Raw genomic sequence first — 15582 nt, forward strand, 5'->3', positions numbered from 1 at the left:
GCAATAGTGTGTATCCCGGTGCACCGTGCTGGGGACCCCCTATCAGACAGGAGTAAAGAAAAAGATGTGTGTGTGGGGGGATGTACAAAGGCGCACGTACTTGGCTCCGTGGGAAAGGTGCTCATCAAGCGGGACAGGAGGCTGTGGACGGCTCTCAGGACTTTGGTGTTGCCGCACGTCATGCAGGAGGCGATCCCCCGCTGCAGGGGCTTGAAGCTGCTCAGGATGGCCGAGGACTGGAGCACGGTCAGGAGGAAGCTGAGGACCTCCAAGCCGGTGCAGATGTTTGCAAAGTTGGCCTGGTTGGGCTGCTCCTGGAATCGAAACACGGGCAGGGGGAGAGCGGAGCCCGAGATGACGCCGGGCGGACCTGCGCGTCAACCTCGAAAATCCCATCTACTTTTTGCGCACGGAAGCACAAGGCGCTTCCAAAAACAGGCCGTGTCGGAATCCGGGATCTCTTCCCGGCCTCGCCGCACAGCTCGAAAAACGTTAACGCCTGCGTCAAATAAGCACAACGCCCCACAGAGGTATCGGCGGGCCGTTTGAGCTGCATGCCAAAAAAACAGCGTTTTTTGATTTGTGTTCTACAAGCTCTGGTGGGTTTGCCCCACTACATCTTTGACGGTGTACTTGATGCTCCACCCAGGGCCAAATTCCTCAGTGAGATCTTACGGGGCCCGAACCTTCCCTCCGTGGCTGAAAAGACAATCGGTCTTTTAGCGGACCAGGTTGATAATGTAACATAGAAAACGGCTCTATTTGGTTTGGCAGCAAGGAAGAGAAGGGCCAACGTTACAACCGTAGTTCTTTAAGAGTTCTTTGGTCTTAAATTTTATATTTTTATATGTTGTTGTTGTTGTTGTTAGGTGCGAAGTCGTGTCCGACTTATCGTGACCCCCTGGACAATGATCCTCCAGGCCTTCCTGTCCTCTACCATTCCCCGGAGTCCATTTAAGTTCACACCGACTGCTTCAGGGACTCCATCCAGCCACCTCATTCTCTGTCGCCCCCTTCTTCTTTGGCCCTCGATCGCTCCCAGCATCAGGCTCTTCTCCAGGGAGTCCTTCCTTCTCATGAGGGGGCCAAAGTATTTGAGTTTCATCTTCAGGATCTGGCCTTCTAAAGAGCAGTCAGGGCTGATCTCCTCTAGGACTGACCGGTTTGAGTCTTCTCCAGCACCAGAGTTCAAAAACCTTATTTTTATTTACAGTTCCTTTTACTCTATTGCACTGTTTGCAAATTTGTATTTTATATTTTGTAAAGGCCAATGGCCATATACAAATCAACGCATCTATCTAACTAAACAAGCACAACGTTCAGAACAAAAGGGCGACCGGCGTACGTTTCCAATTCCCTGCAGCTGAATTCCTTTCTTTTTCTCCCCCTTTTTTTTTCCTTTCTTGAAAAAAAAATCTAATCCTGATGTCAAGAACCCGGACGGGCGTAATGATTTGAGACTGTAAATCCATTCCCATTTGCCAAGTCGTGACACTGCGTTAAATTGCCAATTAAAAGGCGCGGACGTGACAATCCCAAAAGTTCTCCGCGGTTGGCGCCACGCCGCGGACTTCGACACCACATGAACACCCCCCCCCCTCAAGGCTGTTCACGTTTCGGCAATGAGTCGACGCCATCCCACGCGAGGACGGCAACTCCCGGGATCTTTTATTAAGCACTATTAAGTCACTTACCACTGTCATCAAAAGCTTGTCGAACCACTGCAGTTTGAGCTCGGATTTTGGCCACATATCCGGCCGCAAGGCCGTCTTCAGGAGGCTGACGCAGCGGCGGGAGAGGAGTTCCCCAGGCGAGCCGGCCGTGTTGGAGTTGTCGTTTACCTACCGATGGACCGGGATAGTTACCGAGCGGCCGGCGGTTTGAGCGCCGCGATCTTGCCGAAGGGGTTAAGGTTTTAACGCCGCCGCGCTTCCCCCCCCCCCTTAGTATGCGGGGAAAGTCCGTTCCGCGTTCTGCGGAAAGGGCTCGGAGAAAGCAATTAAGGACAGTTTGGTTGGCGCATGCAGTGGAGGCGAGCGAGCGAGGCTAGGTAGCAAGGCCCCTGAGGAGGAAGAAGAAGGGCTAGTTCCGGATGGGGGTGACCCCAGGAGGAAGTAAGAAAAGAGCTCTGTCCGGAGCATCACCTAATTATGTCTCTCGAGGGAAACTTCAGTGCCGGCCGGGCCGAAATTTTAAACTCGTGCATGCTCTGGCAGGTATTTACGCTCTTAATGAACGCGCTAGCCATTCCTCTCCCAGCACAAGAGCCCCAGATGGTCCCAAAAAGTCATCCCCCCCATTAATCGTCCTCCCATGTTGTTTATATCTCTCCTCACGTCCCCCAGCCTAACTATTTCTTGCTTAGGCTCTCCTGCTCTCTCATGCATCGCAAGGCAGCTCCCCATAACTATGGCCCCACTGCTAACACCCGTAATCATGCTCCTATAGCATGTGCAGCCGCGCCCCTACCGCTAGCTCCCGTAACCGTGCCCCTACCTCTTACGCCCGCAACCATGTCACTACCTCCAACCCTCACAACCATGCCCCTACTACTAACACCCGTAATCATGCTTCTATAGCACATGCAGCCGCGCCCCTACCGCTAGCACCCGTAACCATGCCCCTACCTCTAATGCCCGCAACCACGTCCCTGCCTCCAACACTCACAACCGTGCCCCTATAGCATCCATGACCATGCCCCTACTTTTAGCACCCGTAACCATGCCCCTACCCCTATCCCCCGTAAACGTGCCCCTACCCGTAATTATGCCCCATAACCCAAAATCCTCCAGGATAAGAGGAGACTTGGTCCTTATCTTCAGATTTCTCTCCCTCCCTATCTATAGCTATCCCCGGCCCTCTCTTTTGCGATGGGGGAAGCAAAGTTGACTTTGGGATACTAACGAAGCCTTACCACATTCGTCCCAGAGGCACACAGTACCTGGCAAGCGATTCTAATGAGGAAGTTGACAACCGTATCTGTGTGTTGTTTGTCGATGGGCTTTGAGAGGAGCGCGTCGGCCCCCGGCAGCGACTGGCTGCGTCCAAATACCTGAGAGCACAGAACGGACGGCACAAGGTCGGTCTCAGCGTGGCCGGGTTTCAACTACGAAATGCTGCCCACAATCTGCTAGTGAAAAGCCAGGGATGCCTACCGCGCTTATTGCTCCCGTGGCCGTTCTGAACCGCTTCACTTCCTGGCCCGAATCAACGGACAGACCCCGCTTGACGGCAGAGGACGAACTGGCCCCATCCCCGCCTGAGCTCTGATCCATATCTGAATCCGGCTGGAAGGCAAGGCAGGTGTAAATATTCATTCATTCAATTAAATTTCATTAATTAATTCATTCATCTATCCCATCAATCTCATTCATCCATCCATCTATCCTTCTATCCATCCATCCATCCATCCATCCATCCACCCCATCCATCCATCCTTCCTTCTATCCATCCATCCTTCCTTCTATCCATCCATCCATCTATCCATCCATCCATCCATCCATCCAACCACCCCATCCATCCTTCCTTCTATCCTTCCTTCCTCCCAACCTTCCTCCCATCCATCCATCCATCCATCCATCCATCCATCCATCCATCCTTCCTTCCTTCCTTCCTTCCTTCCTTCCTTCCTTCCTTCCTTCCTTCCTTCCTTCCTTCCTTCCTTCCTTCCTTCCATCCATCCATCCATCCATCCATCCATCCATCCATTCCATGCAATGTCCATACCACCCCTCACTGTGATGTCTCAGGGTGGTGTACATAACAAATATTTATTAATTTCATTATTCGTTCCTCCGTCCATCCATTCATTCATTCCATGCAATTTACACACCACCTCTCTCTGTTGATGTCTCAGGGCAGTACACATAGCAAATATTTGTTTATTTATTTATTTTTATTTGTTTGTTTGTTCATTCATCCATCCATCCATCCAACTGCAGTTTCCGGAGCAGGGATAAGGGGAGGCAAACGGGCCATCAAAAGAAGCCCGAGGGGACACAATTCAGTCCGGATTTTACGGAGCAATGCCGAGAACTTTGCACGGCCGTACCTGCTGATCCTTAATGCGCTGCAGCTCCCACTTGATCACCACTTCCGCCAGGTCAACCGCCAGTTTCCTCTGCTCGATGGTCACGCTGGGGGTGAAGCCCAGCCGCTGCATGGCGCTCACCATGTGCTGGACCAAATGGTGCCGCACCGGGAAGTAAACCTGCGAAGGGACAGATGTTTCCCCTGGAGACCCTCACTGACCCTCACTTGCCCTTCACCCCTTGGAAACAAACCCTCACTACCCCGAAATACCTTGAAATGCTGGACAATCAGATGCAAAATGTGGACCAGCTGAGGAACCGTGTGCCCCTCTTCCACGATGATCTTCCTGGTCCAGTGCGTGAGCATCTGGTGGCCATCCTCCATGCGGGCGGGCACAGCCGGCGTCAGGATTGCCATCGCTTGCCGGACGATGGCGCGGGCTTCCATGGCGTGGGCCTTCAGGAGGCTGTGAAACACCTGAAAAGGGAAACACGGTGAAAAAGCAAAAAGGCAGAAAGTGCTAAGGGCTTCACGGGAGGAGAAGCCAATCCCATAATGCTTGCCCTGCCCCAAAGGGGTCCCGACCCCCAGGTTGAGAACCACTGCATTAGATGCAGCATAAAGGGGCAATTTCCACGGATTCACCATTCAACACCAGGCATTTGCCTGAGACCGTCAACAGGTCCCCCCTAGACATCCCTCCATGGCCTGAACCTGTCTGACCTCTCTGGGGGCCTTGGCTGGGTTCCGTTCCTGTTGTCTTGTTTATGATCACTGAAATTGCGTTATTGGATCGTTGTTGTTGTTGTTGTATTTGTTTATGTTATGTATTAATTAATTCCGTGTATCCCCCATGTTGTATGTAAACCGCCCTGAGGGAAGGGCGGTAAGGTAAAGGTAAAGGTCTCCCCTGTGCAAGCACTGAGTCATGTCTGACCCTTGGGGTGACGCCCTCCAGTGTTTTCATGGCAGACTCAATAAGGGGTGGTTTGCCAGTGCCTTCCCCAGTCATGACCGTTTACTCCCCAGCAAGCAAGCTGGGGACTCCTTTTACCGACCTCGGAAGGAGGGAAGGCTGAGTCGACCTTGAGCCGGCTGCTGGGATCGAACTCCCAGCCTCATGGGCAGAGCTTTCAGACTGCATGTCTGCTGCCTTACCACTCTGCGCCATGAGAGGCTCATATAGTCAAGAGGGACTATAGCTCTATGTAAACACTCGAAGACTTATTAAGAAACAAGAGATTCGTTATGAGAATATACCACTCTGTGCCACAAGAGGCTCTATGGAAGGGCGGTACAGAAATCAAATAAATAAATGAATGAAAAATGAACAAATTCCCGCTGTAGACCCCCTCCCCAATACCTAGAATTCCTCAGGGTCCCCTGGAACAACATTTTGTAGAGAGAAACAGGTTTAGGGGGGAAGGGAAGGGGAAGGTAACTCTAATGGACAAAAACAAACCTGGATCTAACTGAATATCTCCCATGGCCCACCTTGGGTGTCCCCGCCCATTACTACCTTGGCCGAACCAGCCACCAATGTCCCAAATACCTGCAGAACGATCTTCTTGTGGATGGCGAACTTGGCGATGATGTGCGCCAGAATCAGGTGGCCGCTGTACTTGCAGGCCGGGTCCACGCAGGCCTTGGAGAGCAGGCAGGGCCAGGCGAAGGTCATGAGACGCCGCAGCTTGCTGTTCCGGTTCTTGTTGTTGTCGTGGATGTGGTGCGGGGTGTGCTCCACCAGCAGCGTGGCGAACTGCAGGAGGTAAATCCGGAGCGAGTCCAGCATGTCTGCTTGCTTCTCTGGGTCAAGCACCTGGCAGGGGAAGGGGGCAGGGTGGATTGGGGAGATGGAAGGGACGGCCGTAAGATCTCACGTCGAGCGCTTGACAGCCCAGGGGGCAGGACCCAAAGAACCATATCGCGTACGTAAGAAATAGCCTCCAATCCGATCTCGGGTTTTCAGGCCCCGCCCAATCTGCCTGAAGCTTGTCAGCAGTTTGCTGTCGTGGTTAGGAGCGCGGACTTCTAATCTGGCATGCCGGGTTCGGTTCTGCGCTCCCCCACATGCAACCAGCTGGGTGACTTTGGGCTCACCACGGAACTGAGAAAACTGTTCTGACCAAGCAGAGATATCAGGGCTCTCTCAGCCTCACCCACCCCACAGGGTGTCTGTTGTGGGGAGAGGAAAGGGAAGGCGACTCTAAGCCGCTTTGAGCCTCCTTCGGGTAGAGAAAAGCGGCATCTAAGAACCAACTCTTCTTCTTCTTCAGTAATCTCAGGGCTCTCTCAGCCTCACCCACCCCACAGGGTGTCTGTTGTGGGGAGAGGAAAGGGAAGGCAACTGGAGGCAGCTTTGAGTAGGGAAAAGCGGCATATAAGAACCAATTCTTCTTCTTCTTCTTCTTCTTCTTCTTCTTCTTCTTCTTCTTCTTCTTCTTCTTCTTCTTCTTCTTCTTCTTCTTCTTCTCCTTCTTCTCCTTCTTCTTCTTCTTCTTCTCCTTCTTCTTCTCCTTCTTCTCCTTCTTCTTCTCCTTCTTCTTCTTCTTCTTCTTCTCCTCCTCCTCCTTCTACCTCCTTAGGCAGCCCATTCCACTGCTGAACTATTCACATCAAACGAAAAGAAACGCAGCATTCAAAGGTACCTTGGTGATGAACACGCTGGTGATGCTCTCGGGGTTGTCCCCTTCCGGGTTGGGGGGCCCCAGGAGCTGCTCCCCTTCCCCCTTTTCGAAGCTGTACAAGAACGCGGGGTTGAGGATGTGTTGCAAAACCTGCCCAGTCAAAAAGGAAAAAGAAGAAAATGAGGCAACGAACGTACCGCCGTAACCCGAGCCCATTCACAAAGCGAACGGGACGGCCGGCTCTGATTACGGATCTACGGCGAAAATTCGGTTTTCGCCCTCCCAAGACGGTTGCAGGCGAAACGGGTCAAGCGATCTTCTCCGAGGAGGTCGATTTTAACACCGTCACTTTCACTGGTCTTGCCTTGGCAAGTCCTGGCTGGCATTTTAAAGCTGAGCGGTTTCCGTGGCTCGAGGAAGCCAGAGCTAAATGCCACCTCCGTTTCCTCCCTCGCCGGATTAGCGGTACCTTGGCCTTGAGCTCGTCTCCGAAGTTGGGGTCGCTGAAGTCGACGAAGCGGAAGAACAGGGCCCGCTTCTGAGCGATGGTGTAGTTTTTGGGGATCTCCTCCTCCATGTACTCCTTCAGGAAGGTCATGTTGCAAAGGAAACGGCCCGTGAAGGCCCGGAGAAGTTGGAAGAGGAGTTCTATGTCGCCGTAATTTCTCCTGCGAGGAGGGGAAACAAGCAGGGTAAAGGAGGCACATTCAATGAAGACGACGGCCAACCAGTTCCTCTGGAGGGCCTAAATGGAGCACAGAGGCCAAGGCCTTCCCTTGGGAAGTATATCAGAAGACCTCTGCTGGATCAGACCAGAGGTCCATCTAGTACAGCATCCTGTCTTGCAGAGTGGCCAACCAGGTCCTCTGAAGCAGGGTTAGTCAACCTGTGGTCCTCCAGATGTCCATGGACTACAATTCCCATGTGCATATCCCATGAATATCTGGGGGCCCATAGGTTGACACCCCTGCTCTGGAGGACAACCATAGGGCTTAGAGACCAAGGCCTTCATAAGAACCTTAGAAGAACCCTGCTGGAACAGACCAGCGGCCCATCTAATCTAGCATCCTGCCTCACACAGTGGCCAACCAGTTCCTTTGGAAGGCCAACAACAGGGCAGAGACTGAGGCCTTCCTTTGATAAGAACATCAGAAGAGCCATCCATCGAGTCCAGCATCCTGCCTCACCCAGTGGCCAACCAGTTGCCTTGAAACTCTAACAATTAAGTCAAAGAGGCCGAGGGGTTCCCCTGATGTTGCCTCTTGGCACTGGATTTAATGTGTTGGGGAAGTCCCCTTGAGTCACTATTGGTAGCAGCCATGGAGGGACATCTCCTCCACAAACCCGTCTCATCCCCTTCTGAATCCATCTATGTTCCTGCCTATTGCTACATCCACCGGCAGAGAATTTCCACCGTTTCGTCCCTCCCGGGGCAAAGAACGGCTTCTGGAATCTATGGCCCATCAACTTCATGATTGGAGATCAAGACAACCAGATTGAGAGCAAGTTCTCCACTTCTCCACCCCTCAAAGATTTCCTCAAAGTCTTCCACGCCTTCCTTTAGTCATCTTCTTCCCCTGTTAAGGAATAAGAACGTTGGAATAGATTCCTGGGCAGACATACTTGCAATAGTTCAACAGGCAGTACGCCAGCAGCTTGGGTTCCTTCCAGTTTGTGGCCGCCATGTTCTCCTTCCGGTGCCTCTCCTGGAAAGCTTCGCTGACCCACACTCGCCTCAGCTGGCTCACTAAGGAATGCTGGTTCGCCAACCAGCACTCGTCGTTCTTCACGATGATGCTTATGATCTGCCCCGAGAAACGAAACGAGGGACATTTGTGGGTGTGGAATCCTTACGACATCTCCCTTCCCACTCGCACGCCACTAAAACAGTGCTCAAAGCTCACACCCTGGAAACCCTGCAGGCTGCACTGGCTTCCAGTTGCATTCTGGGTCAATTTGAAGGTGAGCTCAGCCAATTCCAACAGGCTAGTGGCCCCTGGCCTTAAAGAAATACGGCTGGCCTTGACCAAATAACACCAAATGAATCCGTGCAGGCTCAATAAACAGCTTAACGAGGGAACCTCCTAACAGGACTGTGCCAATTTCCAACAGAATAACAAACTCCTGGTGAATTAACCTTGTTTCAGTAAACTTCATCAGTATATAACGTCACAATCCACTGAGGAAATGAGATAAAATGGCAAATGCTCAGTGTTCTTGCCAGTGGCCACTGTATCTCATTTCGTCTACTGTTACATTATATACTGATGATGAAGTATACCGAAACAAGGGTAATTAACCGGATCTTGTTTGTAATCATATTTATTTATTTGTTGACTGCCACCGTCCTATTTTACAACAATGCCCCATTTTCCTGATAGCACTGGCGTAATCCGTCCTGAAACCCTGCGAGGGAGGCAGGTGTTAATTAACATCAATCATGTTTTTAAAAAACTGAAGCGGCTACGGAGGTGCAGATCCTGTGGGATCACAGCCAGAGCAATGGCGGGACTCTCTGGCGCGGCAAGGCAGGAGAGCATACCTTGATCGCTTGGAACTGGAGGTCGAGGCGCATGGTGCTGGTGCTGGGAGAGCCAGGCCGGACTGCCGTTTGGGTCCCGCCGGGCAGAAGCAACGTGATGAAGCGGTTCGGGTTGGCTGCCAGGACGTCGCGCAGCGGCTTCGCATCTTTGTGCTTCAAAAAGCTCTGGGGAGGGCAAGAGACCGGATCAGGAGAGTCGTCCGCTGGCAGGACACGTCGCGCGACTCCGGATACAGGCACACGAGGGAAGGCTGGAAAGTCTGGGACATTTCAGCTTAGGGGAGGACGTGATTGGGGTTGACAAAACGATGCACGAGGCGGAGAGAGTCAACAAAGAGAACTTTTTTCTCCCTCTCCCCTAATCCTTAAGGGCGTCGGATGAAGCCGACGGGCAGGAGGGTCAGGACGGACGAAAGGAAATACCACTTTACGCAGACAGTTATTAAAATGTGGAATTCACCGCCAGGCATGATGACTACAGGAATAACCTGCTTGAAAGACAGAGGCGTGGAGGATATGTCTATCAGTGGCTACAAGTCATGGCGGCTGAGGGGAACCTGCACATTCAGAGGCACTGAATCCCGGAGCCAGGAGGCAACACTGGGGAAAGGCCTAGAGCTCTCTGCCCTGTTGTGGCCCTCCAAGGGGACTGGCTGGCCACGGCGTGAGGATGCTGGACTAGATGGACCACTGGTCTGATCCAGCAGGGCTCTTCTGATGTTCTTATCAGGGGAGGACCTCAGCCTCTATGCCCTGTTGCGGCCCTTAAGAGGAACTGGTTAGCTACTGAGTGAGACTGGGCTAGATTAACCCTCACTGGTCTGATCCTGCAAGGCCCTTCAGATGTTCTTAAATTAATGCTCATATATACCGCATTACCCAGAAATCACTGAGTCGCACACACAGGCAATTGAACTGGGTCCGCCCTTCTTTTGAGGGTCTCAAAATTCCCAAGGCATCTGCATAGGTTGCTTCTAACCATAAGATTGGGCAGATCAAAATCGGCTCACAATCGCCTGCCCTTCCTGTCCCCACGACAGACACCCTGTGAGGTAGGTAAGGCTGATTGCTCTGAGAGAACTGTGACAGGCCCAAGGTCACCCAGCGGGCTGCATGGGAAAGAGGAGTGGGGAAACGAACCCGCTTTTCGAGATCAGAAGCCTCTGCTCATAACCACAGCTCCAAGCTGGCTCGAGGAGAGCGCCTTGAAAAGGCTGCCCCTCCCAATTACCATGAACATCCTGCTCCACTGTGGGTCGTTCAAGGTGGCCTCCATCATGAATAGCTCCACCGTCTGGGAGGGGTGGCGCGTCAGAAACTTTATGAGCGGTTCTCTGAATGGACTGCCGGCCTGCGGGAAATGAAGAGATGATTATGTTATATATTGTTATACTGTTATGTTATACTGTTACCCAGTTATACCAGTTAGTAATGTGAATGTTAAAATTATTATATGTATGGTTCCACGTGTAGTTTTAGTTGCTGTTCTATGCAAACCGCCCTGAGCCTTCGGGGAGGGCAGTATATAAATAGGAAGGAAGGAAGGAAGGAAGGAAGGAAGGAAGGAAGGAAGGAAGGAAGGAAGGAAGGAAGGAAGGAAGGAAGGAAGGAAGGAAGGAAGGAAGGAAGGAAGGAAGGAAGGAAGGACGTAGGCGAGAGAAGGAAGGAAGGAAGGAAGGAAGGAAGGAAGGAAGGAAGGAAGGAAGGAAGGAAAACAAGGAAGGAAGGAAGGAAGGAAGGAAGGAAGGAAGGAAGGAAGGAAGGAAGGAAGGAAGGAAGGAAGGAAGGAAGGAAGGAAGGAAGGAAGGAGACAAGGTGGGGGGGGGACGGCTGAAAGATAACGTTGAGGTATGCAATTATAATCCAATAAGAAAATCCAGATAGCTCTCACCGCCTGCCCCAAGGAGAAGAATTCTAATGGGGATGTCACCATTTGTTCAACCGTTGAATCATTTCTGATTGCTTTAATGACTTTGTTAATTCTGTATCTATTAGCTATTAATTAACCACCCTGAGATGTTATTGTCATCGTTATCAATATTTTGTAATTTTCTTTGGGGGTGCAATTAGAATCCGGCGACCGAGCCCCTAAAACGAGCGTTACCTCAATCAACATGGCCCTTTCGGTCTTCATCACCACCTCCAGCAGGGGCTTAACCAGAGTCTGGGGCGCGGCCGGGATCAGATGGAACAGGTTGATAATCGCCGAGCAGATCTTCATTTCCTGCCGGCAAGATGCGAAAGCATTAACTAGCGCCCAGGGGCTTCCTGCGGCAGCGTCTGAGCATCCCCTGCATGCTACCGAAGCCTAACCAGGACTAGTTTCCTCTTTTCAGGGCGCTGGCGTGGCTGGCAAAACTCAACCCCAAAAAAAACCCCCCAAAATTAAAAACCAGAGTTAAACCACAGCTACTTACCTAAGGCACGTAACGGATATCTTTTGGCTTTTCTAGAGAGTTTTGTGTGGTTCGGGAGGGACGTTTTAAGGCAGGGGTAGTCAAACTGCGGCCCTCCAGATGTCCATGGACTACAATTCCCAGGAGCCCCTGCCAGCATTTGCTGGCAGGGGCTCCTGGGAATTGTAGTCCATGGACATCTGGAGGGCCACAGTTTGATTACCCCTGTTTTAAGGGCTTGGTGGAGGCATAACTGGAGTAACTATTGAGGGAGCGGGGGGTGGGTTATGCTGAACCCACAGTGCTGAGTTTATCAAGCTACGGCTCGGTTCAAAGCCCGAAGCTGCCTATGAAAAGTGACCAGAGCGAGAAACTCCTACCGGAAGAGTTGTGTTCCAAGCCTCGGTTCTCCTGCACTGAAATTTCTAGGTGGCTCAAAAAAATTCAACTCAGCCCTGCCAGTCAATAAAGGTGATTACTGTCTATTGCAGGGGCGGCCAAACTGTGCCTCTCCAGATGCCCGTGGACTACAATTCCCATGAGGCCCTGCCAGCGCACGCTGGTTATTGTAGTCCACGGACATCTGGAGGGCCAGTCTGGACACCCCTGGTCTATTAGCTCACCTGGGCCATTCCCTGTGTCTCTGTATCAACTGGCTTGCGTGGACAATTCCCCGTGTCAGGTTACAATGACCGCCATAAATGGGGGAAAGGGGGCGGGGCTACAGGTCATGTACGGAAACACCGAACGCAAGGAGGAAGATGGACTTTGTAAAAAAATAAAATAAATAAAAAGGCATTCCCTACCAGGGGTGGCCAAACGGTGGTTCTCCAGATATTCGTGGACTACAACTTATTGTAGTCCATGGACATCTGAAGAGCCACTTGCAACTTTGGCCAAGGGGATAACAGCCAAAAAGGAGTCTTAAGCAAGGGGGCCTGCTGGAAATCGTTCTCCAAACACATTTCTGAGAAAACGGAATCCCAAATCCCGAAAAGGAGGGGGAGGGGAAACATGCTTCAAAACCCCTCCACAGGTCATAGCAAAAGGTGACTCATACCACTCCGCCACAGACAGACATGAGACAAGTCACAGCACTGCACTGCCAACGCATGTTGTCCGTTCACGGGAACAAAATACACAGCTACCACAAACCATCGCAAGAAAAAAAAAAACAATGAAATAAAGAGAGGGGGGGGGAGAGAGAGAGAGACAAAGAACAAATGGGCCAAAAAAACCCCCACAAAGAAATAAATAAAACCACCCTCGTGGCTACCGACTCGGACAAAAAGAAATTCTCACCTCTACCCCTTCCACAGCAGGCGGAACCAAATTTTTTAATACAAAAAAACAAACAAAACAACAAAACTCCACAGCATGAACACCATAAAAAACGAACAAAAAGCCCCAAAGCATAAATGCAATAAAAAGGGAGAGGGGGGGGAGAAGAAGGAGAAAAAAAAAATAAAGAGTGTAGATGCTATTCTTTCGGATTGCAGTCGAGAGACTGGCTTTGAGTAGGGTTTATTGGTTCTCACCTCAAACTGACCGAAGGGAGGCAAGGAACATCTCCCGCACTCGGAAATGCTCTCCTGAGGACATGGAGGAAAAGGGTCTTTTTTTGGCGGCTGTTTCTCTTGGCATGCGCGCGCACACACACAAGCAAACGCACACCGGTTACATTCAGCGTCCAGTAAGAAAAAAAAATTCCCGCTTAAAGCGGCACATAAAATATAGAGATTAGCGATAAAGTGGATTAGCGGTGGACGAGATAACAGAGTATATAGAGATTAGCGATACGCTAGATTAGTGATGGACCAGACCAGCAAGAAGCAGCGTTCGAGGATCTTGGGAGACAGGCTGTCCCCCACAGAGGCAGCAGGAGCCTAACCGGGGAGGAGGGGGTAGAGAAATGAACGAATCAATGCAAGGTTAAAATTCTGGGAAAGAACCGCATGTCTTCGGGGGGGAAGTGGATCCAGATCTGAACCTAAGGAGCGTCACCGATTGAGAACGCAGAGGCAGAAGGGGGCAGAGAGATGAAAAACACCTTATAAATAGACAATGAAGCCCCGCTACAAAGAATTTCCTGGTTTGAGGCCACCCACAGTAAGTAAAAAAGCATAAAACGTTAATTCTGAAATACAGAAAAGTGCGGTGGCGTTGGGGTAAAGGCGTCCCAATCTTGAAAGCTGTATTTTTTCATTTGGATCACAAAAATTGAGCCCCGTAGGACCTTTAAGACCCACAAAGAGTTATTCAAGGCGTGAATTTTCATGTGCAGGCGCACTACCTGACTCACGCCTTGAATAAATCTTTGTAGGTCTCACAGGTGCTACTGGACTATTTTTTTCATTTCGATGACAGCGTTCGTACTAGGCCTTAAATCCCAGTTGCCCACCACCACCCACGCAGTTTTAAAAAGGCAAAGTTGGCTTCATTTCCATATCACTTCCAGGGGACGAAACCGTCTTACCATGGAGTTTCCAACGATTCCTAGAGCTACCCTATGTCTCTTCCAGGTTTCCCCTGGAAGTGACACAGAAACACCACTGATCTCACACATGCCCCCAACCCTTCTGGCAACCCCAGATATTATCTTCCTATTACTTAAGCATCGGCAGAGCAGGCCAGGGGATGCCGAGGATTTGGAAAGGGAGGTGCTCCCCTAGAAAACAGAGGGCTTAGGCCTCACCACCCAAACAAACTTCTTGCGTTGAAGAAAGCAGCAAACCTCGCCCCCCCTTTCTGATGACAGCACAAGGTCCTGTTTCAGAGCCAGTGTGAGCTGGGTTCAAATCACGACACAGCCGACCAAAGCTCCCTGGCCAACCTCGGGGCACGCTCGCGCTTACCCAGGTGGTTGTTGGGAGGCTAAGGCGGAGGAGTGAACGCCTAACTAAAATGGCGGCGGAGGAGTCAACAGAAGCGGCGCCGAGAGGAAAACAAGGGAACTGTGGCTCGATACTGGGAGTACCTCTTTTCAACGCCGTCCCCATGACCAGCTGCACAGGGAGTAAATCCTAAGTAAGTCTACTCCGAATCCTAACTCAGGTCTATTCCAGGTGACATACTCCCAAGAAAACGCTGATACGTACTGGACTCCACCCCCCCACACCCCCATTTACCACCTACTCTGATCCCCTGTGCACAGCAAAGTCCTGGCCTGTGAATCATAATTCCAGCTCAGACAGGGACCTTACGGAAAGCACTGAAACAAGCATCACATGAGGCTCGACAGCAACGTACGGTCTCTCAGCAAATTTTCCTGCCCGAGCAAAGGTTCAAACCGGGGTCTACCAGATCCTAAACCAGCTTTTTTCAACCCTTGGACTGTGTTTTGTTTTTGTTTTTTTTCATATTTAGAGAACCCCCAGAAATGTCAGCAGGTCATACTTCCCTGCCACGCTCCAGGAAGTGACACGGCACCGGAAGTGACGTCACCCAGACGCTCCCACCAGATGTGACCGGGCCTCTCCTACTGCCGCATCATATCATCATGGAGTTGAACGGGACCTCCAGGGGAATCGTGCACCACCTCCCCTGCAAGATATTCACAACTCCCTGCCCACCCACGGTGACCCCAATTCCATGCTCAGACGATGCCCTCCGCCCCAACCAGAATCCCTGGGCAGTTTGTCCTGGAGGAAATTCGTCTCCTGTCCCCAAAATGGCGATCGGTATTTCCCTGGGCGAGCAAGAGAGCCAATTTTGTGTACGATTCTCTTGCAGGAAGCAATGTCGTCAGGCCTCCCCCTCTCCTCCGGCACCCCCTGAACCGATGTGTCTGACCCCACCTCCTCCCCACGTACATGTATTAGTGTGACAACGGCACTGTTAGAGTTGCCAGCCTCTGGACCACAGAACCCTGGGGCAGCTCTTGCAGAACACCTGCTGGGAATCCCTGCTCTAACCTCTCCCTCTCTGAGTTTATCAACTTCATCCCTCCTGTGGCATGCCCAAGTGTGTCGTCGTCGTCCCCCCC

At 51.4% G+C, this 15582-nt stretch overlaps 1 protein-coding gene across 11 annotated transcripts in view; it reads right to left on the minus strand.

The window, feature by feature from the left end:
- The window catches only part of TRRAP (transformation/transcription domain associated protein), a 98239-nt gene that overhangs the window by 51199 nt on the left and 31458 nt on the right, over positions 1-15582 (minus strand). For 4 of the 11 annotated variants that reach the window (XM_077317196.1, XM_077317189.1, XM_077317193.1 and 1 more), the window contains exons 32-45: positions 13136-13189; positions 11306-11425; positions 10433-10552; positions 9202-9366; positions 8283-8464; positions 7129-7327; positions 6681-6809; positions 5585-5851; positions 4303-4509; positions 4052-4210; positions 3156-3287; positions 2942-3052; positions 1695-1841; positions 101-314 (exon numbers count right to left, since the gene is read on the minus strand). In XM_077317196.1, coding sequence (XP_077173311.1) covers positions 101-314; positions 1695-1841; positions 2942-3052; positions 3156-3287; positions 4052-4210; positions 4303-4509; positions 5585-5851; positions 6681-6809; positions 7129-7327; positions 8283-8464; positions 9202-9366; positions 10433-10552; positions 11306-11425; positions 13136-13189 — 2206 coding nt within the window. Of the gene's footprint in view, positions 1-100; positions 315-1694; positions 1842-2914; positions 3053-3155; positions 3288-4051; positions 4211-4302; positions 4510-5584; positions 5852-6680; positions 6810-7128; positions 7328-8282; positions 8465-9201; positions 9367-10432; positions 10553-11305; positions 11426-13135; positions 13190-15582 lie in introns of all 11 variants that reach the window. The other 7 variants (XM_077317186.1, XM_077317187.1, XM_077317190.1 and 4 more) reach the window with 3 other exon arrangements.

This window comes from Paroedura picta, chromosome 17 (assembly GCF_049243985.1).
Source record: "Paroedura picta isolate Pp20150507F chromosome 17, Ppicta_v3.0, whole genome shotgun sequence".
Lineage (NCBI taxonomy): Eukaryota > Metazoa > Chordata > Lepidosauria > Squamata > Gekkonidae > Paroedura > Paroedura picta.